The sequence below is a fragment of the Lissotriton helveticus genome, chromosome 9 (genome assembly GCF_964261635.1).
Source record: "Lissotriton helveticus chromosome 9, aLisHel1.1, whole genome shotgun sequence".
NCBI lineage: Eukaryota > Metazoa > Chordata > Amphibia > Caudata > Salamandridae > Lissotriton > Lissotriton helveticus.
Genome location: NC_136070.1, coordinates 342437013 through 342462256, shown reverse-complemented (window position 1 = coordinate 342462256; position 25244 = coordinate 342437013). Strand labels below are relative to the sequence as shown.

Sequence of the window (25244 nt, the reverse complement as noted above, 5' to 3'; positions counted from 1 at the left end):
CATCCCCTGTCGCAGCCACATCTCTGCCCATCTGAAAGACCTACACTGGCTCCCCGTCAACAAGAGGATCACGTTCAGACTCCTCACCCACGCACACAAGGCTCTCCACGACAATGGCCCCAAGTACCTCAACAGCCGCCTCGCATTCTACACACCCACTCGCCAGCTCCGTTCCGCCAGCCTCGCCCTCGCCACTGTCCCACGTATTCAAAGATCCACCGCCGGAGGAAGATCCTTCTCATACCTAGCGGCCAAGACATGGAACTCCCTCCCCACCCACCTACGGCTGACCCAGGACCATCTCTCCTTCAAGAAACCACTCAAGACCTGGCTGTTCGAGCAGTAGCGACTCCCCCTTCCCCCAGCGCCTTGAGACCCTAGCGGGTGAGTAGCGCGCTCTACAAATCTCATGATTGATTGATTAATCTTAGTTTGCTTGGCATCATTGCGCCCCATGTTGGAGGAAGAGGAGTTGGTTTAGCGGTCAGGGCAAAATCCCACAAAGCAACGCCTGTAGCGAGGCAGGTAGCGGGGTTTCAAGTCAACCTCAGGCAGAGCCCACCTTGCCGGGTGGGGACTAAGACTACTGTGTAGATGCGGTGTTCGCGTTATCCTCCAGTAGAGCCAATTGGCAGGCCTTTCCCAAGGCCTGTAATGGCGTGTACACAAGATATATATGAAGGGCACTGATATAAGGCTAGCGATAGTACCTCCTCAGTAGTAAACAGGTTTTCAAAAACGGCAGGGGGACCGGGATTACTGCCAGTCAATGGTGTAGCCCCAGCTATCTGGACGGGTATTCACAGCGCGGAGGCGGCGCAATAGGAATGGAGGTGCGGCGGATGATGATAATATCGGGCCCTGAGAGCCCCAAGTGTGCAGTAGGGGTTCAAATGTTGTGGCGTTACAGTTTCCTCTATTTGCTTGGCCCCCCGAAGCACAGGTACCCTCCACGTAGTCCACGGGACGCCGGCGCATGAAAGGAAATGGCGGCCCCAATTCGTAGCTAGCCAAACTGCTGTCTGTATAATGTCCCAGGTAGATTCCACTTGCCTTGTCTTGACGGGGACACACTGGGACCACCCTGCCCAGTTGTAGACAGAGCCAGTTTCCCAGCCAGCTCTCCCAATGGCGCACACACGTTTGCCGCTGTCCACCAACCGCGCCTCGTACCTATGGCGCAGTTACCTTTCAGGAGCTTCCGTTTGGAGCACAGGTCCCGCCACCGCAGCGTCCGCGGGTGTTTTCAGCATATGATGCGGCACAGCAGTTGCGGTGAAGGCGTATTCCGTCCGACCACCGATTAAGCTCCCATCATCAGGGCCCACCAAGCCAAGGCCTTTCACAGCTTCAGTGCCCGAGCACTGCTCCGCGCACCACTCGCCGTAGTTCTCACACAGCTTCTGTTGTCACTTGCCCTGCAGCGCTTGTTTGCAGCACACAATGCAGCACAACAGCTCCGGTGATGGCGCAGCTCGTCCGGACACAGATTAAACGCGCGTCATCAGGGCCCACCAAGCCACGGCCTTTCCCAGCCTCAGTGCCCAAGCCCCTGCTCCGAGCACGACATGCAGCAGACCGCGCTCAGCTCCCTCAGCCTCTGCTTCGGCTATACTCCAGGGTATCGGTTCAAATAAAGTATCGCCGGCATCAGCAGGACACTGTGCTGCTCTTGGTGAGGTCAAATAAAAGGAAATATGCTTCAGGATGTGGTAGAAGGATGTTTCCCTGCTCGACAGGGCTGGAGCCTCACTCGTGCGCGGCCATCTTGGTCCAGTGCCACCTAGCGCCCCCCTGATCCTCAGAAGGCCTTTGTCTGCTTCTCCTAAATAATACATCTGATTTTAAACTGTTCGCTTAGATCAAGCTTTGATGTCTGAATTCTTCTCTTCTCTCTCTTTTTGTTTTCTTTTGCCCTCCTCGTCAGATGAAAACCGTGCCGGGGTGCCCACTCATCTGTACATAGTTTTGCTGGATGCTGCTTAGCAGGCTACTGAGTCCCTTACTGTAGCTGTACCAGCTTCGCTGGGTTACTCTTTGAACTGATGTTCCCTCCATTTTAAATATTCAGATCACAGAAAATTGGTTGTATGGCTTTACAACGCGTGCTTTTACACCGCGTGCCGTTACAACGCGGTTTTTTCAACGCAAGTCGTTACCACGACTTGCGTTGGAGGGGTGCGGACTTAGGAATTTTTTTATTTACTATTCAAACACCAGCCTACGTACAGTAGGGAAGGTGTTGGAAAGTAAATTAAAAAATTCCTTGCCTGCAGCGCCCTCTAGCGCAAGTCGTGGTAACGACTTGCGTTGAAAACACCGCATTGTAACGGCACGCGGTGTAACAGCCGCGTTGTAAAGGCTGTTCCCCCAGAAAATTAACTCTTTCTCTTTGACGGCATTCTCTGTCCAGCTTGGAAAGTTTATCTACGGAGGCCAGACATTCCTTGCAGAAGGAGGAGTTCATGATAGCCACTTAATACGTTTTCTCTCCTAGTGACAAGCATTAAATACAAAACTAGCTGTTTCAACTTGGCTAATATTGACTTGTTTAATTGGCTGTCGATGCCATAGAGAACCACATGTGAGCTTACTTCCACCTTCTGCTGCAGAATATTATTACGTCACTTACCTCCTTCCAGTAGTTTTGGAGTGTTGTGCAGCTCGCAAACATATGAATATCACACCTTCTCCAGATCCCCAGCATATTGAGTCCTTTTCCCTTGTGATTCGTGACAGCTTGTCCGGTGTCCAGTGGATCTTGTGCAAAGTGTAGAATTTTCTTTTTTTAAATGCAGTAGATTTTACAGTGGTCTAAGGAGATTCATGGATACTTGCCATAAGTTCTTATGCACCAAAGTTCACAACTATCCATCCCACGCATGCTCTGGCATCTCCTTTTTTCAGGACATCTGCTTTCACCAGTTCCCAGTACCATACTAAAACTTCTACAGGAAGCTGGCGGGATCCCACACTCTTTCCTCATGCTCCCATAAATCCTTCCCCCAGCACTGTTAAATCTACCATCATTATTTGAATTTACAATACTCAAAACTAGATATTTCTGCAGTAGTCCCCACCTTTATAACTTTCCCCCTGAATAAGATTGGGACCATCTTTTAACTGGCCCCAGTATTTAAATCCAGCTCTTATAACCGGAAGACTTAATTTGTCATCTAGAATACTAGGGATCACTGGCGACTTCCAAATAGTGGCCAACTCCAAATGATATTTGATGCCTAGCAAGTTCCAGTTCTTACACCAAACTACTAAAAAATCTTCAACCGCACTTTTTGGAAAAAAATTGGATTCCTGAATTTATGCAAAAAACCTGCCTGCCTTAAACTCTTGCATGCTCATGACAAGGTGAGCTCGTCATGAGGCACACTGGAGCTGTGCTCATGACAAGGTGAACTCGTCATGTATAATGGGATTCAATAAATGTCAGCACAGGAGGGGAAAAGCCTTAGCAGCCAAGTGGTTAATTCAGCATTCATCGACCTGTATAGCCTCCCCCTCCAAGTACGCTCCTCATCAGCCTGCAGATCTTGAAATGGAATCCGCAACATTACACCTGGAAAAGTACCCCTCCCCCGATACCCCCCCCCCCCCAAGCCCCTTCCTCCATTTTTCTCAATTTTTTCCAAGCCATTCTCTGGGCTTTTAATGCCGAAATGAATGATAGTAAGCTCCCTTGTAATTTATCTAACAATTACTTTGTGAATATTAACAATATATTATCAAGGAGAGCTATTAACTTGAGCATGATAACCATCTTTACCCTCCTATATATTGTCGGGTGTAAATGTTCTCATTTACGCAGTAGGACATTGATCTCACTAGAAACCCTGCTCATGTTGACTTTCGGAATCTCCTCTAATCGTGGGACAACCTCGATTCCAAAGTACCTTACCTTATACTGAGCCTGTGGAAACTGTACACTACTCCCCTACATATTCCTTATCATGATCTCAGTCTTTGATTTGTTTATTGCACAGCCAGATAAAGCTCCAAGCGTTTCTGTTAATACATCCATTTGAGGCGGGGTTTTATCCAAGGCACTAGTTTATAGCATGATATAATCTGCATACAGCACAATTTTATTTACAATCCTGCCACTCGAGAATGGCACAATATCCTCATCCTCCCTAAAAAGCTGGGCAAGGGCTTAATATATATGTCAAACAAGAGTGGTGACGGACTACAACCTTGCCAGGTTCTCCTGGTGATAACTATTTTCCTAGACAGACTGACGCTCAAGGCCCTATATGGTTGTTTTATTCCCTTATTAAAGCTTTGAGGTAAAGCCATTACTTTCATAACTTCCCACAAATAAATCTGGCTAACTCGGTTCGCTGCATCGATCATAATCGCAAGGGAGCTTGTGTTTGCAATTTCTATATCTATTGAGAATATCAGTAGATGGGTTAAATTGTGTGATTACCTACCAGAAATAAAACCCTTTTGTTGCGTGTGAGTCACCTGTTTGATTACTTTGGCCAATCTATTAGCTAGCATTCCTGTGTATACTCTATAATCGCCATTTAAAAGCAGAATAGGCCTATCTGGCTTCACTACCCTTGGATTCTTATTCTACTTTAAAATTAGAAAGCTATCAGTCTCATTCCATGACTCTGATATTGCCATTCCATTCCTAAAAATCTTGTTACACAAACTAGGACTATATTTTCCTTCAGATCCTTATATAATTTAACAGACAATCCGGCCCTGCCGCTTTTTCACAAGAGGATTTATTTATTTGTAGCAGAATCTCTTCTGATGTAATTTTCTCTAGCAAATACCATTTTTCATCTTCCACTAGGCTCAGATTTTTTTTGTCTGCCAACCATTTTCTAATTTCTTGGGGATCCACTAGATTCTCTTCTAAATATAGGGATTGAAATGAATTTCAGACTAAGGATTCTATATCATCTCGATTTTGGATGCTATTTCTGTTATCATCGACGACAAACTCTACAAGGTCATTCCTCATTCTGTCGGTCTTGGCTTTCCATGGCAACAATTTGCAGCTGTTTTCCCCATATTCAAAGTGTCTTAAACTACTAGCTTGCCACTTCACCTTAGTTCTCTTTTCATTTAACTCGTCAATAGGCTCTTGCTGTTTCAGTACCTTCTGCGTCTGTTCTCGTTTATTTTCCTGTGTGACTTCCCTCCATTTATTCTCTAGCTATGTCGCCACCTTTTCAGCTTTTCTGAGTTCTTCCCTTCTGACTTTGTTTCTATGGCTATCCTGCTTACGTAAGATCCCCCCCTTACAAATGCCTTGTAGGCCTCCCAGACTAAGCCTGCACGAGCCGTTTTTTCATTTCGCTTGAATGACTCCCCAGATTCATCCTTTAATTCCCATAGAATACCCCCTTCTAAAAATAATCATCTGTCACTGGTCCATCTCTCATCGGATCGCCCTTTGGGAAATGAGTAATTTCTAGAGTCATGCCTATATTGCTTACTATGAAAAGTATAGCCGGCCTATTTGTGCCCGCCTTTATCCGCTATATATCATGTAATCCGAAATCCTGCATTTCCGCCCTGAGTGCCTTCCCCACCTTCCTATTATTTGCTGCTTTACTTTTGTTGGATCTTTCTAGATCTTCATTGAGGACTGCATTAAAGTCTCTCCCAATCTCTATAGGTTATGGGAAATATGGGAATCTAGTTGTCATTTTGTATAAGGGGACAATATTGTCTCAATTGGGGCCATAAAACTCTGCTCAGGTAAACTGCCCCTGTGGCCCCGAGAACTTCCAACACTCCACCTGCCGGTTGAATCAGTTCTTTATTCAAGGACCCCCACTCCCAAATTCTTCCTCCCTGCTATTGCTGCCCCCCCTAAGTTAAATCCTTGATGGGAGCAAATTATTTGATGGACCCATTCCTGTTTAGTAAAATGAGCCTTACACTCGGGTGCGGTAGGGTGAGTCTCGTGCAGAATTGTCACCTGGGCCAAGCAGTCCTGCAAATACTGACAGGTTAACCTCTGCTTCCTAGCCACCTGTTAGGATTCCATTTAAAGAACTTTATTTCCACCATTTTCTTTTTCCCTCAATTACCCAGCAGAACTCTTGCACCCCAATATTTGACTTATTAGCAGCACCTTAATTTTGTGAATGAGGGTTTTTTTTCTTTTTTATATTTGTGTTTTTCCTCATATGCTCCCCAACTGTGCTCTTCCCATGGAAACCCACCCTTCCTACCTTGGCATATATGTCTATGCCAATTCGGGCATTTGCCCCAGGGAATGTCACCTCTTTAAAGTTTATATGAAGTCAAAAAAACCTTCATACCCTCCACCAGTCTTCTCCTACCCTATACTGCCTTACGCATCACATTTAGAAATGTCTTTCCCCTCTCTGACAGTCATTCCAAATATCTCCACAAGTAAAAGTTCAGCAGCCCATGCCAAGTCACAGATTGTTTCATTTTGACACAGGTACTTGGCTCCTTAAGCCTCCTGTCCTTAGCTCAGGATAGCAACCTTTTTATGCATATTCATCGTTTGTAGTCTTGATTAATGATTTTAAGGCCCGATTTCTTGACGTCAAGTTTGGAGAACATCCGTGGGCTTGAGAAAGCTGAGTAAGGTATCCAGGGGGTAACCAAAAAGTCAGAAAAAGTTCAAAATACATGTTTGTACCTCATTAAATTAGTTAATATATGGTACACTTACTTCATGACTTTGTGTGCCATTTTGATTCGATTTGAACGATTCCTCTTTCTTATTTTGTCTTAATCTAGCCTGTCTCTCAGCATTTTTTTTCCAGAAGTGGGTATATAATGTTTGCTCCTCTTTTAGCCACCCTCCGAGTTTAAAGTACCTTTTCAGGAATGGTGATGCATTCTTACTTTAAATGGGTTAGTTTGGTTAAGTACGCTTTGGTTTTATAAATCAACCCAACTCTTGCCGTTGATTTGTGATGTACCTAATGTCAAGATGTGGGACTTAATTTGTATTTGTCCGAACTGTTATCAGATTGTTCCAACCCAGTTGACCATCTTTCCACTGCTTTTCAGCTGGAACTCTGTTTTATCTAGCAGCTTCTCCAAGTGAAAATTATAGTCACTTCTGAGTATTTAGGAGTACACCGTAACACATTTAGTATTTTAATATGCTCAAAAACTGTGTCTCAGAGTCAGCCTTTTTATAGAATCTACACTCGGACATTTAGCTTTTTACTCACTGTAATATGGCCATCATTCTGCCTTCTAAAACTATTTATTAGATTTTTGTTTTAGATTTGGGTAAAACATGGCCCTCCTGTCCTGCTTTTCTGAAAAGACTCTTCTATAAACTTTGATCCCAATGTAAGTTGCAGCGACTACTCTGGAGTATTAAAGTAAAACTGAAATATGCTGTTGGTTAATTTAAAATACACGAATAAAGAGAGAAAAGACTACAAAACAATAAAACAAGCATTTGCAATGCAATAGGTCTCGCATTAGGAAAGTTTGAGCTATTGGTATTATAAATGACCAATTTTTTCTTTGTGTTGGTTTTGAAAAATAGCAAAATTAATAGCTTTGTCATTCACAATGCCAATAGTTGTAACTTTTGCAAATGTGACACCTATAGCATTTGTAATGCAATATGTGTTGTATTTACGTGACTTAGATGTATTGATATTACAAATAACAATGGCTTTTTTTTAAATAATACTTAAATAAAAGTTGTGTAGAGAGAGAGAGGTGTGTAGAGAGAGAAAGAGATATGCGTATATAGAGAGAGAGAGATGCATATATAGAGAGAGAGAGAGGTGTGTAGAGAAAGAGAGAGAGGTGTGTTGAGAGAGAGTTAGAGAGAGCGGTGTGTAGAGAGAAAGCTTGTGCTCTCCTGGCTCCTCGGGTCGGTTTAGTGTTAACACGTAATTGACAAACCCATCGTCAAGCAGGATGTCTCTGTCTATGTTGTTGCCCACTGGCGACTGTTGTCTGTTTCAAGCAGAAGAGCTGGAGAAGGCGGATGCACGTGCTGCTAAGGGAGAAGGGAGGGGGTACCCTCATAAGAATGGCTCTGTCTGCCCTGTCCCCAGTGGCGCCAGTTGTCGGTTCCAAAGTAACACTTGCTAATTAATAATTGTAGCAGAGCAAATGAAAAATACTGACACAGAGATGTGCACCAACAGAGTGTAGAACCGGTATTTCTGTAACAAAATGCACAACCACGCAGTTGTTTTTCCCTTCAGTAAATACTTAATGTAATAAAAGCGCTTGTTTTTTGAAAATTACCTTGCACCTCGCAAACAGAATTCCTTAATGCACGCCCTCTATATATTGTGAAACAAGCATAATAAGCCCTGTTGAGTTTTCAAACCACATGTAATATAATTGGACATGTATGAAAATGAACTGTGCTTCCCTTGTGTACTTTTACACAAATGTAAAGGAGTAGTGCGAAATAATTCCAGGCCGTATCATGAAAAGCGATCTTTACAGGTTATAGGTTGAATCCCTTCAATCATGTATGTTTGTTTCGGTTCCAAGTGAAATGTTGGTGGTTTGCATGTAAGAAAGGATAGATGTTATATTTGTTTCAGAATACGTAGCAAAATAATTAGATTATTTATTAATTTAGTGTAAACCTTTAAAGCTTGTAGAGTTTTCCCTGCATTGGGTTCTTCATAATGCGCCGTTAGTTATTGTCACAAATCTCGGTTTTAGTAAAAAAAACTTTCATCCACCCCAGAGACTTTTAATTGCAATTAAATAAAACTTCTAAATTCACCGATGCACAGAGACATACAAACGTGCAAGCACAGATGAAAAAAAATCCATGCAAACACAGACCAGGCACACCTTTGAAAACCCATCCACTTGCAGCCGTATACACTGATGTATGCAACTACACAAGCATGCATACACAGCCTCATGCACACATGCATGCAGCGACCAGCACATACAAACCTACACACGCACATAAATATACACACAAGAAAGCATGCACAAACATATAGGGCATTAGCAATTTACACACATATATAAACAAGCACACACATGCAGGCACTCCTACATACCCACGCATGTGCACACTCAAACACACATGCATGGAGGCATGCTCCCGCACATATACATGCACACGCTCTTGTCTGTGAAGCGACTTTAATGAAATATTTATTTTAATCCTTCAAAAAAATGCAACATTTTAAAGTGCTAATACGGTGGCAGCATGTGGGAATGCCCTCTTTGTGGGAGTACGCATACTAAACGTGGTTAGTGGGTGTGTGAAGCGTACGCAGTGTGGGAGGCGAGTTCAAATAAAGGCATGGACACATGCTCCCCGCACATATGCACGAACACTCTCCTGTCTGTCATGCGACTTTAATTAAAAATGTATTTTAGCCCTTTAATAAATGCAAACTTTTACATTGCTAAGACGGTGGCAGCAGATGGGCATGTATTCTGTGGGGGAGTACGCAAAGTAAACGGGGCAGTGGGCGGGTGGAAGCGTCAGATGTGTGTGAGGCGGGTGCAACTAATGGCACTGAGGCATGCTCACGCACATATACACGCACACGCTCTTGTCTAAAATGCGTCTTTAAATAAATGTTTATTTTAAGACTTTAAAATATTTAAACTTCTACAGTGCTAAAACGGTGGCAGCGGGTGTAAATGGCCTCTGTCTAGAAGGACGCTGGGGCAGTGGGCGGTTGGAAGTGTCCGCTGTGTGGGAGGCGGGTGCGAGTAAAGACGAGAGCTGATAAAAGTGAAACTGCTGAGAGGGATTGGGAGAAAGGAGAGGGTGCACGCGAAAAAAACAAATACCAGCTATGCACATGAGGCGGGTGTGAGGAAAGACGAGGGCTGATAATAGTATGCTGTGTGAAAGGCGGGAGCGAGTAAAGACGAGAGCTGATACAAGTGAAACTGCTGCGAGGGATTGGGAGAAAGGAGGTGGTGCAAAAAAAAAAAGCTCTTGGCATTGCAGGGGGGGGCACAGGGGAGCAGGGGAGGGCGTAGCGCGGATTAAAAAAACAAGCTCTTGGAATTGCTGTGGGGGGGCAGGGCAGGAGTACATTGCTCTGAAGGCAGATGGCGGGGCGGGGGAGCAGCTTGGGAGGCATTGCTTTGAAGGCTGATGGCGGGGGAGCAGCTTGGGAGGCATTCCATTGAAGTCTGGTGCGAGGCGGATGGGTTTGACATGCACGCGCGTCTCACACGAGTGCATCACATGAACTGCACATAATCCGCGCTTGGTCAAGAGTTTGTTTCGCCTACTATATACTCGCCTATTGATCCCTGCGGGATATAATAGGCGAGACCTAAAAAGGAGCCTGAATTAATACGTGATGAGCTGGACCAGGTAATAATTGAACAGAGCATTGTATTTAATATTGAAGATGTTCTGTTGCTTTGATGTAATAGTACTTTTTCAAGAACTTAAATTGGATGGTCCTTATGCATAGTGTGTAAGGATGGGGACCCGATTTCCAGTAGACCCACAACAAATTTGTAATTTTAGAAATACAGAGACAGTGTTTGCGGTCTGCCAAGACATGTTAGGCAGCTCATTTGGTAAGATATAAAGCAGCACAGCAATTCACATTGCCTGCTTTAGTGCATTATACTCTGTTTAGAGACGGAATGCTCCCTTATAAATAGACGTGCACCTGGTGGAATGAAATGTTAATGGAAGTTATTGTAATTGAATTGAAAAAAATAAATACAATGAAGTAATACAAGTCTGCCAAATCCATGCAGCTTCAAAAATTGACACTTCCTGAAGGAGAGATTTTTTTTTAACTAGGCGACAAGATTTAGGTTCACTGTGCTTCGTTATCTTAAACAAAATCCTAGCACAAATAGAGCATGCAGATTTCTTGATTCTAACGATCATGATCCACTGTTTGCACTGTTTTCTTGCAAGGATGTTTACTGAGCAGGGGGCTGTATACATTAGCTTTGTGGAGTTCTAGACAGCGTTTGATGCATTGGATTGGACCTTCAGGGAGCGCTGATAGAAATATTATGACATTTAATGGCTTTAAGCAGGGCGCTTGCTTTTCTCCTGCTATTCTTCACTTACCGTGGAAGCAGAAACAGTGACTTAAGTGTTTCCTTACATTGGTTAAGAACCCTGATGAATCCGTTGTAGGGATATGTATGGATGGATGGATAAAGTCATTTAATACTGAGTGTACACAACGTATTTTTCAAAAACTTAGCCAACATATGTAATTTTAGCATTGCAGTGTGAACATGTCATCCTTTAATGCCTTGTTTGTTGTAGCTAGCTCTGTAGGAAATTCACTTTTCTGAATGACCAACCTGCATTTCTTGCCTTAGCTAGATCCAATTGTTGTTTGCTGGCTTTAGAACTTTATATACTTTACACCTGCTAACCAGTAGTAAGGTGCCAGTGCTCTCTATTTAAATATGGTTTAATTGGCCAACATAGTGATGCCTTTGGTTCCTTATAGCAACAGTGGGCCAGACAATCCAGTTCTTCCTATACCCTTGGGATTGATTTCCCTAATTTGTATACCTGGCCCTTTGCTCAGGTACTGACAAGGTCTAGCTCGGGCTGTTTAGCCAAGATGTCCTTCAAGAGTGGGCAAGGCATCAGCACAGCTTTGTTCTGGAGTTCAGTGGGAATACTGCAGTGTGTTCAGGCCCAATTCCCTGGTCGTTATAATCAGGCCATATTCAAAGGTTGCATGTTGCCGATGCAGCATTCACCAGTGATCAGGTTGGCTTTGATCCTGTCAACCACCCTTGCCTCCATTGGGCTTCACCTTGATGTTGTGTGAGTCCGAGCCAGATGACAGAAGATGGCAGTCTCCTTTCCCAAATAAGGCGCTTCATTCACCAGTCTTTGGTGTTGCAGAACCCCTTGCCCACGTTCAGGATCGGTTGGGGTTTCCAGTGTGCTGATTAATGCAGGTGTTGGTTAGATAGGAGCACAGCTCATCCGACTCCCATTTGCTCTATGGCCCTATCAGGCCACACCACGAGACCCCTCTTATCAGTGACTGATAAGTCATTTGGGAAAGGGAGATTTTTGGAATGTGACCTCTAGACAGTGTCTTGGGAAAGGTGGTTCGTTCAAATGAACAAACTCCTTGTTTCTTTGTTGTTCAAAACTGTTATGTGATTGATGATTTGGCGAGGAAAAGGTGGAGGGCTCTCGGGCAGTATGACAAAGTGAGGGACCTCGGTTAAAGGCAACTCAAGATTCATGCATTATCCCATTGAGATATTCTGTAGGTAGCGCATAGAATTTGGACACCTTTTTCCCAAGAATGGCCATACATGGTTATTTTAATCAGAGACCTATGTGAACAAAAGCATTGGTGAACTGCAAGCGTCCCTAAGAAATCCCTAGACAAGCTGCTAGCAGTCCAAAATAATGGTGCATGGGTGTTGTGCCAAATACATAATGTCCAATTCATCTCTGCTCTCAGTCCATTACAGGGCTACTGAATAAAAATCTAACTTTAAAATGCTTTGTTCTGTACAAAAGGCAGCCTATATCTGTGGTCTGGCGAAACTTTCAGACCAGAAATATATTGGCTTTTTATTTACATAGCTTTTTATTCCCTGTTAAAAGCACATCAGCGTAATTTGCATAGATATTCAGTGTAACTTCTCCTTCCCCCTAATTGCAGTTCCCCAGCTTTGTATGTTACATATATTTGAATGCTATCCACCTCCTTCCTGATAAGGGGCAGGCTTTTGATAATGATCCACACTTGTGCTTGAGAGTCTGAAGACAGCCTCCAAATGTGGATTTTAGGCCTCTTAACTTCATTAAATAGAAACTAAGCTGCAACAAAGTTAAGTGTACTGACTAAATAACTAAAAGTGCTATCAGTGTTAATGCTGGTGATTTAGTTTTACTGAAGATATCCAGAGTGTTGACAAGGAAAAAGATCAAGTGTCTAAATCTATCAGAGTTAATAATGCTTGAGACTTGTAGTTACAAGTTAGTAATGTTTTCTTTTACTAGGTACTTTGCACAGGCAACAGCAAACTGATACCCTCTGCTGGAACCAGCACTGGCCGCTATTGTGATCCTGGCAGCATTATTTCACATGTAAAACACCCAGCAGACAACCTAAGAGCATTTTAGCTGGGATGAAAGAAATTCTACATGAAACTAACCCCTGCAGTAGGTTCAGAAAACTACTTTCTGGCAGTTTAACCCTTCATTTGGGCTAAATGAATCGGCAACAGGCCTGTCCTGAAGTAAAATTGTAAGAAAGATTTATCAGAGCACAGATCTTTGCCTTGGAGCTTCATCATTAATTTACTCTTAGTACACCAAAAGACTTGATTACTTGGTTTTCAAAAACTGAAGAAGATAAACCGCGCTCGACGATCTTGCTTTACACTTATTTATTTATGCATTTTAAGTTTTCCAGCGCTTTATGGAAATGTCATAAACCTGATAAAATGATTTGAATATTAATACACCAGCCTCATTTTAGACTGGAAAAAGGCAAGTTATAGTGTCGTTTTATTCAGCACTGAAACTGAATTGGAAATTTCTAGTATGTGTGTTAGCAATTTGCACTTTCTGCATGGTCACAATGAATTGTTTGGCCTTTTTGCTGGCTATAGAACTCTGCACACTTTACCCCTTCTAACCAGTGGTAAAATGCTTGTGTTCCTCTTTTCAAAGTGGTAACATTGGAATACTCCTGATTAACCTATTTAACTTTCCTAGGAGTCCCTTGTATATGGTACCCACAGTTGACCCAGGCACTGTGAGTTAAATGTCACCAGTGAGCTGCAAAACTCATTGTGCCACCCACTGCAGTGACAATGCATACATGACTGCAAGCCTGCCACCAGTAGCTATACTATGCAGGTTTAAACTGCAAATTTGACTTATCAAATAGCCTCTTTAGACAGACTTGCATCTTACCTTTAAATATCTAAAAGTCACCCCTAATGAGGCCTTATTGCCCATAAACACAGAGAGCATGGTATTTAAAAGTAGGGCATGTGAAAGTCTAATGTTAAACATGTCCTTACAGAGACAAATGCTCTCAAAGCTATTCTCACGGTAGTAGGTTTGACTGTTCCATAGGAAAACCTTGCGATGCAATATTAAATGCTAATCCTTTATCTCTGGAATGGGACTGGCTAGAAAAATATTTAATCAACTATTTGTATTAGTTCTTAAAATCCTATTCAATGGTGAGGTTGGATTTGTTCTAAATGTTGCGAAAAGGTAACTTTAAAAAATGTACCTTTGCCCTGCCAGAAGCCCCTGAAGCTAAATCTGGATTTCATTCTCCCTCTTTAGCTTCATCAATTAGTATTTAAAGAAGATTGAATGAGATGTGAACTTGCTCCCAGGAGCAGAACAACAGGCTGACCTAAATGGGCTGAGAATATCCCTCCGAACTTGCCAAAATGTGCAAGGGAGCTGGGAAGATCCTTTTTTAAATTAAAGGGCAAGTCCTGCTTGGGTGTCACATCCTAACACGTCTGCTAGGGCTTTTCATATGACACTTGGGGCGCACTTCAAAGAGGCCTTATCTGACACAGGCAAATATTAGTTTACACCAGGCAGGGCCCTTCTGTTGTCTTCCAAGCCAGTCAGACCCAAATCACAGTGGCCCTCTTTTGACATTAGTGTCACAGTCTGTTTGCCAGTTCTTCTAGGTTTACTCATAACATTTGGGCACACTTTAAAGGATGAAAACAGAATCGCAAAACAATTTGCAGGCATCTACTATCTGGTATAACAAAGCTGAGCTTTCAGCAACCAGAGTTCTGTCTCTGAGGTTGTTGCGGGTACAGGGACTGCATCAAACTGGATTTTTGTTTTAAATGTGGGAGGACACTGGTATTACCATATTACTTACTCCCTCCCCCCGACACAGTTTGGTTGAAGACTTTGACCATCTTGAAAATGCTCAAAGTGAGAAGGATTAGCACTGGGAACCTTTACTGTACTGGATAGGGCATCCTCTGGGGTCATTACCTCCCACAAACTTGTGCCAGGTATAAATGTTGCATCTCCAGGTGCCCACTTCAGAACACTCTTGGACCCTGGAAGAACATTAGAAGAATCTGTTGTCTGCAGCCTGTGAAGAGCTCTGGAGGACTGGACCTGCTCTCCCTCCTGTACCAAGGACAAAGAAGTGATCTCTAAGACTGACCTCCTGTTCAGGGTACAGGGACACAACACATACAAGAGGCCTTTTCCTGCAACTGCCCAGTTGACCCGTGTCAATAGGGCCCGGAGTGTACTCTCCAGTTGGCCTAAGCCTGCAACCTTGTGAATCTCTAAGTGCCTCCCCTGAGGTTCTGGGGGGCTTTAATAATGTATTCCTATGGTGGACTGAAACGTAAATCCAGCAGGTAAAATATTTGACTAGTTGGTGTATCCAACCAGCTCTCCATGGAAGTCAGCCTCCCCTTGTGCCTGTGTCCTGGTCTACTGTGACCATGGACCATCATTGAAGTTTTGTGCTTTTTGGTGCTATCTCTACTTAATTTTTTTTAATGTATATCTCTGGTTCCCCTTATTGGACTTCATTTTGGTGTCATTTGTTAGATTACATTTTACTCTTTTTTCCTAATTCATTTTGGGATTTTTATTGTTATGCATTTCAACTTTCTTACTGTTTTATTACTGCATAAATACTTTACACATTGCCTCTACATTATGTGTGTCTGATCTGTGACATAGCTACCAGGGTGTTGAGCTCAGTTTAATTTAGTGACTTTGGGGGTTCTCTCTGACAAGGTTTGTGACTATTACTTGAGTTGGGGACTTACCCCCTCAAATAAAAACCCATTTTTTAGAATGTGCTACTATGTTTTGTTTTGCATATATAGGTGGATAAGAGCATTCTTTGCTGTCTTGGGAACATAACCTTGAGCTTCTTCTTGTCGCCAGGCAGGGATGTGGTATTAAAATATTGCCAAGGTAGTGAGGCAGAAGTTGAAAATAACTATACTTTGGCAGGGATCTAAGCCATGAATGAGTGGGTGCTGATCTCTCCTGTAGGTGCTCTGTGTTATGGAGGTGTGCCACCCATGGAGTTAGAATGCAGACTCTTGAGTGTAGCACCAAACATCGCCACCTACTCTCTGAGCAAGTGCTTTGTGGAATACCCTCAGCGTATTAACTGCTCCTGAGGTCTGTGTCGAAGATTCTAAGTGTGCACTTTGACCCTGTCAAAAGGATAGAAGGAAGCACCCCGATATGCACTTGCCCAAGGGGTCTGTGGGGAGAGAAGTGGAGGAGACCTTTGTGTGGATGCAGGGAGTATACCTGGTTTGTGATGCATGCACTGGGCTACCAGGTATGACCCCACATTGTTAGTGATACCAGGTCTCCCCACATAATACCCAAAGAAAAAAACATTTACGTGTCTGCCTAGCAACGAAGAAAGAGGAAGGGTTTATTCTTTTTGTTAATTATGTACCTGGAAATACTGTAATGATTGGTTGAAGGGTAGTAAATCATTATTCCTATCGAAGATGTAGTCCTGAATGATTTTGTTCTTCTATCTTCTATTTTGCTGCAACTGCTGGGTAAATAAAGTGGAAAAAGTTGTGCATAATCCTCAACAGCGGTCCTGACTTAGAATTGGTAATTTCTAGAATGTCCAATTATACTTTAACTTTTTTTGCATCTGTAGGTGGAGATCAGCCATCTTAAAAGTCGGCAAATTGCAGTTCAAGATCAACTTCAAACTCTGCAATCAGCAGCACAGTTAGGAACATCTGGCACTTCTTCTCCAGGCACAGCCACATCTACCTTTAGCTCCATGCACCATCATGCATCAGATTTCCAGGCAGATAACATGGATTTTGGAGATGTCATTTGGTCTCAGCAAGAAATAAACAAATTATCTAATCAGGTGTCCAGACTTGAAGCAGAGGTCACTCGCTGGAAGCAATTGGCACAGGTAACACTATCTTCTGATTTTTTTACATGTAATAGTTTATTTCGATCCATATTGTAGTTGTCCTTCTCAATCTTTGAGTTATTTTTTATACAGTAGTCTATGTTTTGTACTAATCTCATCCACCTGTAACACATAGAAGTTTGTCTTGGGAAATGAAATTCTCAGTCACAGGATCCTTTCATGTGTTGAGTTCTAGAAAAATTCCTAGACAAATTCCTGCATATCCGTTGAGATCCCGCAACACTATTATAAACCGGCTTCAATCATATTTTGCTTAACCCCTTCGCTGCTAGGCCTTTCCCCTCCTGTGCTAAGCCTTTTTTTTGCGATTTGGGGTAGTGCGCGCTTAGGCCCCTGTAACTTTTTGACCACATAAGGTATCCACGCCAAATTTGCGTCCTTTTCTTCCAACATCATGGGGATTCTAAAGGTGCCCAGGGTTTGTGGATTCCCTTGGAGGGGTCCCAGAAATTAAGCAAAATACAGTGAAATGTTAGTTTTTTTCAGAAAAATGGGAAAAACAGGCTGCAAATGAAAGCCTCTGGGTTTTTCCCTGCAAATGTTATCAAAAAAGGGTTTGTGGGGCTGAAATCTCCATTTTCTCAGCTTTTAGGGAATGACAGTCTTTTGTCAGAGACCCAACATTTTTCACACAGTTTTGGCATTTTTCTGGGACATAGCCTATTTTTGCTATTTTTAGAGCTTTCAACCTCCTTCCAGTTAATAGTAGAAATGAGTTTGAAAGCAATAATGGATCCTGGAAAGCTATACATTTTCGCAAAGTAGACAAAATTCTGAATTCAGAAAGGGGTCATTTGTCTAAATCCATGAAGGTTTCTTTATAGAAACTAACAGTAAAATTTTCGAATAATTGAAAATTTGTTGAAAAAAACAGCCTTTTGTCTCAACTTTTTCACCTATAACTTCTTGTAATTTTGACAGCTCTTGGAAAGCAATATACCGCTACATCCGTTAGACCTTCCTGGTTGTGGGGATATATAGGACTTGTAGTTTCACCAAGAACCCGACGAACCCAGATCCAAAAACTGAGCAGGAACTTGCAATGGTATTTTATTATTTACTGGGTATAGAGCACTTATTCTTGGAAAATGTATACATGGAAAAATCTGTATGAAAGACACCTATGTATTTCTGAATTGGGTACAAATTATAGAGTTTAGAAACAGTATATATTTGCACATGTTCAAAATTGGGAATACTCATACTAGCATGAGAATTATTGGTCATTTTTCAAAAAGTTGTTTTTTTACACAATGTCTTTCATTGGGAAGGGAGAAATGCATGAAAACTCAATAGGTAATAACAGTTCATTTACAAATCTGAATTACCCTAAGTCGCCCGATAAAAACGGTACCTAACTTGTGTGGGTCGGCCTTGTGCCTGCGACAGGAAACGGCGCAAAATGCAACGTGGTCACACCTCAATTTTGCAGTTAAAAATTGACCCTTTTATGGCAAAGTGCCTAGCTGTAGTTTTTGCACCCTAGCTCTGCCGGCACCTAGGGAAACCTAGCAAACCTATACATTTTTCAAAAGTAGACACCCTGGGGAATTCAGGATGGGATGACTCGACTGCCTACCACCAGGTTCTGTTACCCAGAATCCCTTGCAAAGCTAAGAAATTGACCAAAAAAACGCATTTTCCTCACATTTCTGTGGTGGAAAGTTCTAAAATCTGCGTGGATCAACAAATTTCCACCCACCCAGCGTTCCCCCGGGTTTCCCGAAAAAAATGGTACCTCACTTGCCTGGGTCTGCCTAGTGCCTGCGACAGGAAACAGCGCAAAACGCAACGTGGTCGCACCTCAATTTCGCAGTGAAATCGTGCCCTTTTTTGGCAAGGAGCCTACCTTTTGTTTTTGAACCCTAGCTCTGCCGGCACCTAGGGAAACCTAGCACCCCTATACATTTTTGAAAACTAGACACCCAGGGGAATTCAGGATGGGGTGACTCGACTGCCTACCACCAGGTTCTGTTACCCAGAATCCCTTGCAAATCTAAAAAAATGTGAAAGAAATGCATTTTCCTCACGTTTCTGTGGTGGAAAGTTCCGGAATCTGCGTGGATCAACGAATTTCCACCCACCCAGCGTTCCCCCAGGTCTCCCGAAAAAAAATGGTACCTCACTTGCCTGGGTCTTCCTAGTGCCTGCGACAGGAAACAGCGCAAAACGCAACGTGGTCGCACCTCAATTTCGCAGTGAAATCGTGCCCTTTTGTGGCAAAGAGCCTACCTTTTGTTTTTGAACCCTAGCTCTGCCGGCACCTAGGGAAACCTAGCAAACCTATACATTTTTGAAAACTAGACACCCAGGGGAATTCAGGATGGGGTGACTCGACTGCCTACCACCAGGTTCTGTTACCCAGAATCCCTTGCAAAACTAAAAAATTGTGAACAAAAATGCATTTTCCTCACGTTTCTGTGGTGGAAAGTTCCGGAATCTGCGTGGATCAACAAATTTCCACCCACCCAGCGTTCCCCCAGGTCTCCCGAAAAAAAATGGTACCTCACTTGCCTGGGTCTGCCTAGTGCCTGCGACAGGAAACAGCGCAAAACGCAACGTGGTCGCACCGCAATTTCGCAGTGAAAATGTGCCCTTTTTTTGGAAAAGAGCCTACCTTTCGTTTTTTAACCCTAGCTCTGCCGGCACCTAGGGAAACCTAGCAAACCTATACATTTTTGAAAACTAGACACCCAGGGGAATTCAGGATGGGGTGACTCGACTGCCTACCACCAGGTTCTGTTACCCAGAATCCCTTGCAAAGCTAAAAAATTGTGAAAAAAATGCATTTTCCTCACATTTCTGTGGTGTAAAGTTGTGGAATCTGCGTGGATAAACAAATTTCCACCCACCCAGCGTTCCCCCAGGTCTCCCGAACAAAATGGTACCTCAGTTGCGTGGGTGGCTCAAGGACCCGCGACAGGCAAGGGCCCCAAACCTTAGGAGGCGACATCAAAATAACCTATCACTAAGCAACCGGGTTTTGCAAGGGGGTTCCCATGAGTTTTTGGCCTGGGGCTCAGCGGCCATCTTTGGAAACTACCAAACCCAAACAGTTCTGAAAACTAGACACCCGGGGGAGTCCAGGGAGGTATGGCATGCGTGAGTCCCCCAATGTCTTCCTACCCAGAATTCCTTGCAAACCTTAAAATTAGGTAAAAAAATCACTTTTCCAAACTTTTTTGCGTGGGATCTCCGTGCCGGCAAAAATGTCCTACCACCCAGCGTTCCCCTTGTTCTCCCGAGTAAAATGATACCTCCGTGCACAGACAGCCAAGTATCACTCCACGCACACCACCAGCCAAGCGATACTCCACACACACCACCAGCCAAGCGCCACTCCACGCACACCACCAGCCAAGCACCAATCCAAACACAACACCAGGCAAGCACAAGAGCACGCACACCGCCAACCAAACACCAGACCACGCACACAGCCAGGCAAGCACCAGTCCACACACACCGCCAGGACAGCACCACTCCACACACATAGCCAGCCAAGCACCAGTCCAGGCACACCACCAGCCAAGCACCAATCCAAACACACCAACAGGCTAGCGCAAGACCATGCACACCGCCAACCAAACACCAGACGACACACACCACCAGCCAAACACCAGTCCACACAGACCACCAGGCAAACACCAGTCCACACAGACCACCAGGCAAGCGCCACTCCACACACACCGCCAGCCAAGCTCCAGCCTAGGCACACCACCATCCAAGCACCAATCCCAACACACCACCAGGCAAGCGCAAGACCACGCACACCGCCAGCCAAGCACCAGTCCACAGACACCGCCAGCCAAGCGCCAAACCATGCACACCGTCAGACAATGGACACTACACGCAAACCAACATCATACTTTAGTTTTTTTTTAAATAAAAGAAAAACAAATTGCAAATTGATACAAATCTACTAACACAACAACTAAATCTAAAAAGTCTACACAAATGCCAACTTTGAAACTGAACAATAAGTTTTAAAGAATAAAGACCAACCAGTTCACTTTACCACTCATGGATGCTCCCAAAAATTATTTTACGTGTGGTACAATCTAAAACAAGCAGGTACACACAGCCCGGGGTTTGAAGGGCAGTCAGGGCAGTACATACGAACCTCCTTCCGCAAACCTCTTCGCCAACAGACTCTACATCTCCGACTGGGTGGGAAAGTCTTTTGAGGTTGTAGGAGGAATGTGATCAGGAAAGTGGCGATCTTTCAATCTGGCAACATCCTCCACCTCTCCAACTCTAGGAACACTTGCCTGTTCCACTAAAACAAGGCTGCCTATTACTGACTCCTGAAACTTTACAAAAGTCATCTTTGACTGGGGACAAGATTTCTGGAACACAACAAAAGCATTAAAGGTTGCCAAGTGGAAAAGATGAATAGCCAACTTCTTGTACCAAATGTAAGCCTTACGAAGAGCAGCATACGGTTCCAACCTCTGATCTACTCTGTCAACACCACCCATGTACCTATTGTAGTCCATTATGCACACAGGTTTGCACGCTTCTGCAACCTGACTCCAAACAGTCACCGGTTCAGTGCTTTCATCATGTATGGAAGTCAACATGTAGACATCTCTCCTGTCTGAAAACGTCACAGCTAGAAGCTCCTCACAACGCAATGCACTGCACTGTCCCCGAGCAAGCTTTTGACAAACAAGTTCTTTTGGGAAACCTTTACGGTTTGAGCGGATTGTGCCACAAGCAACAGTGTCCACTTTGGCCAATTCCCTGAACAACCGCACACCAGTGTAGAAGTTATCGACATACAAATGATTTCCTTTGTTAAAAAATCCACGACCAAGTTCCCACACAATTTTCTCAGTCACTCCAAAAGTCGACGGACAACCATGGGGGTTAATCCTGGATTCCTTACCAGTGTACACCCTGAAATTAGAGACATATCCAGTCTGACTGTCACACAGCATATAAAGCTTAATTCCATAGCGTGCCCTCTTACTAGGAATGTATTGCCGAAAAACCAAGCGGCCCTTGAACAACAGGAAAGACTCATCCACTGCAATTTATTTCCCAGGATAAAAGATCTCAGGAAATCGATCAATGAAATGATCAATGACAGGCCGAATCTTGAAAAGACGGTCACAATCAGGGTGATCTCGTGCCAAAGCAGAACTATTGTCAACAAAATGCATCATCCGAAGCAGAAGCAAATATCTATCACGACTCATGACTGCCGGAAATATAGCTGTTGCCATCAAGGGACTAGTAGACCAATATGAAGCCATTGATGGTTTCCTAAGCAAGCCCATCAAAAAAGTTAAACCCAAAAACTTTTTCATCTCCTCCAAATTTGTGGGAGTCCACCGGGTAGCTCTAGCGTGGGGCTTAAGGCTGGTACTGTTCACCCTCAAAAAAATGTCAGCATACAAATTAGTCTGCTCTACAATCTCTGCCAAAAACACATCATCCATAAACAACTTGAAAAAATCAATAGGCAAAAAGTTTTCAGTGTTCACCCTACACCCTGGAACACCAGTAAATTCAGGCAATGCCGGCTGCACCATGCCTGGTGCAACCCAGAGGTCAGAACTTTCAACGTCAAGTCTTGCAGCCACAGGCTGCCGCCCAGCTGCCTCTTGTCTCACTACACCAACTGGAAGTCTAGCAGCCCCAGGCTGCAGCCCAGATGTCTCTTGCCGCACTATTGGCACAGCAATGTCCTCCACAACCACAGGCACTTCATCCACACCAAAAGTAGCTTCATTAGCACTCAGAGTGTCTTCCTCATCAGATGAAGCCATGTGTAGAGAAAACTCACTACCTGAATCTTCACCTCCCACCTCTGGCTCAGAATCAGAGTCAGTCTCTGGACCATGGTCAGAGGAAGAATCAAAAAGCATTCCAACAACTTGCTGAGCAGTAATCCGGCGGCTAGCCATTATCCTTACAAATAAAGGAGTCTGCACAAACAACTCAACAACCCCAACACTGTGCAAAGTAAGTTAAAAAATGTAAGCCTTTATCACAAATATCTATATTTAGAAAAAATATACAATTCACTTACAAGAGACAACTACACTCACCAGCACCTACTCTGCAAAGACACAGCAAATAGGCAACAATATCCCACTAGAAAGCAGAAAAAAAAACTTACATCTACAGAAGTACACATCAAAAACAAATGCAGGGGGCGTGGCCAAGATGGCGGCGGAGTAGGACGTGCTTTAAGTCCCTCCGGCGCCGGGCCGTTCATAGCCTTGTCCAGCACCTGTCCCTGGGCTCCTGTACGGCTCTCTGACGTCCTTGCATCCCCTGGGGGTCGTGTCCGACGGCCGGCCCCGAGCAAGCTTTGGAAGTGCCCGAGAACGGCGCCGAGACTGGAGCGGGCGTGCCGCGAGGCCGGTCGGCAGCGCTGAGCGGCTACGGGGAGTTCCGGCCACACTGAGGGGTGCTGTGGGCCGCGGCGGGCCTGGAGTGCTGACCGGGACCCAGCGGACGGCAAGGTATCCCCCTTTTGCAGCGGCCATCACAGCGGCGGCCTCCGGCGTCGGAGTGGAGGCGGGGCTTCGGCAACACGGGGAGGGCGGCTCCCGGCCTGCAGCCTACGCAACACCGAGGCTTGCGGCCTGGTCGCGGACGGCGGACCGAGCTGCTGAAGATCGCGCTGGAAGCGCTTGCTGCTGCTGGTGCGGCGGAGTCCTACCTGGGACAAATCAGCGACCCCTGGAGGAGTGAGGGGGGCACGGCCCAAGGTGGCGGGGGCCGCGACGCCCGGCTCGCGACCTGCGCGAGAACAGCGACCTGGGTGCCGCATGGGGAGAGGAGCGTGCCCTGAGGACAACCATACCCCTGGGCTCCCTGCAACAACAGTGTATTGGTGGCAGTGACTGGGCGAGGAGCTCTGCAAGGCACGCGGAGGTGGTGCAACTAGAGGCGTGAGTGCCCCCCGAGGACTCCCAGGACCACGTGGTGGGCGGCCAGTGACCGGCGAGGAGCTCTGCCGGGCACACGGAGGTGGTACAACTAGAGGCGTGAGTGCCCTCCCGAGGAATCCCCGGACCACGTGGTGGGCGGTCAGTGACCGGTCGGCCTCCAGGGATAAGCCTTTCCCCCCCCCCCCCCCCAGCTAAAGGAGGAGAACCGGATTGAGCGCTGGGGCGCTGCGCTTGGAGGAGACGGACAGTGCGGAGCTGCGGTGTCCGGCAAGAGGTGATTGTGCGGCTGCAGGGTTGGGACCCTCGTCCCGGCGGAGGTTTGAGCCTGAACGGGTGACCCCGGGTGGAGCGGAGGGTCTTTGATCATTGCATATCTCCCTGCATCGACGCTTTGTGGCCGCCTGGTTGGTTGTGCGGCTGAGACCTGGGATTCGTGACTGGAGACGGGGACCGGCCCGACTGCATACTGGGGACACGGGAGCGGTGACGCCATATACCGCCTGGATCCTCCACGTCTATCAAAGGGTCGTTGGAATAACCTGTGGACACTGGGGCAGCGTCCTCGCTTAAGACGGACTACGGTCATATCGCCGGAGCTCCGTCCTCTTGAACAGTGATTTCCCGCCTTGCCTTCCAGACGGAGTAGAGCGGCAGCGATGTCCTCCACGCAGCGCAAAAGGAAGCCCGGTAAGGATGGTCCATCCAAGGGTTCCCAGCCACCAGCATCTCCTGGCCCTAGTGCCTCGCCCGGGCAGAAGGATGATGAGGCCCCTGCAACCAAGGCTTTCATGACGGAACTCTTCGCATCTATAAAGGAGGATATCTCTGAGCTCCGAGGTCAACTAGCGTCGGATCTCCGCGAGGTGCGAAGGGATGTAGACGGAATCGGAGAGCGTGTGGCTACCTTGGAGGATCACGACCTGAGCATGGCAAACGATGTCCACCAACTGCAGCAGGATGTGCTTCGGCTTACGGAGCAGAACTTAGACCTACAGGCCCACGCGGAAGACCTGAGAACCGTTCCCGTAGGAACAACATCCGCATACGGGCGGTGCCGTGGGACGGCGCGGCGGGCGACCTCCGAGGCTTTGTGCAGGCACTTTTCTTGCAGATATTGGACGAGGAGGACCTGCAAGAAATCAGGATGGACAGGGTCCACAGGGTGGGGCTGCCCAGGCGAGGTGGAGGGCCGCCCCCCAGACATACTAGTTTGCGTGCATGACTTCCAGCTGAAGGAGCGTATCCTGAGAAAAGCGCGGGACATTCCATCCCTGCAATTCCGCGAGCATCGTCCTCAACTTTACCAGGACCTGGCAGCTGCGACGCTCCAAAAGAGACGCGAGTTCCGACCAGTAACCGCCTACCTACGAGAACATAACATTTCCTACTCATGGGGTCATCCCTTTCGCATTGTCTTTGGGTGGCA

The 25244-nt window shown here is 45.4% G+C and overlaps 1 protein-coding gene across 1 annotated transcript in view; it reads left to right on the top strand.

The window, feature by feature from the left end:
* TRIP11 (thyroid hormone receptor interactor 11) overlaps window positions 1-25244 on the top strand; it is a 441702-nt gene that overhangs the window by 77714 nt on the left and 338744 nt on the right. The window contains exon 4 of the mRNA XM_078660069.1: window positions 16620-16889. Coding sequence (XP_078516195.1) covers window positions 16620-16889 — 270 coding nt within the window. The remainder of the gene's footprint in view (window positions 1-16619; window positions 16890-25244) is intronic.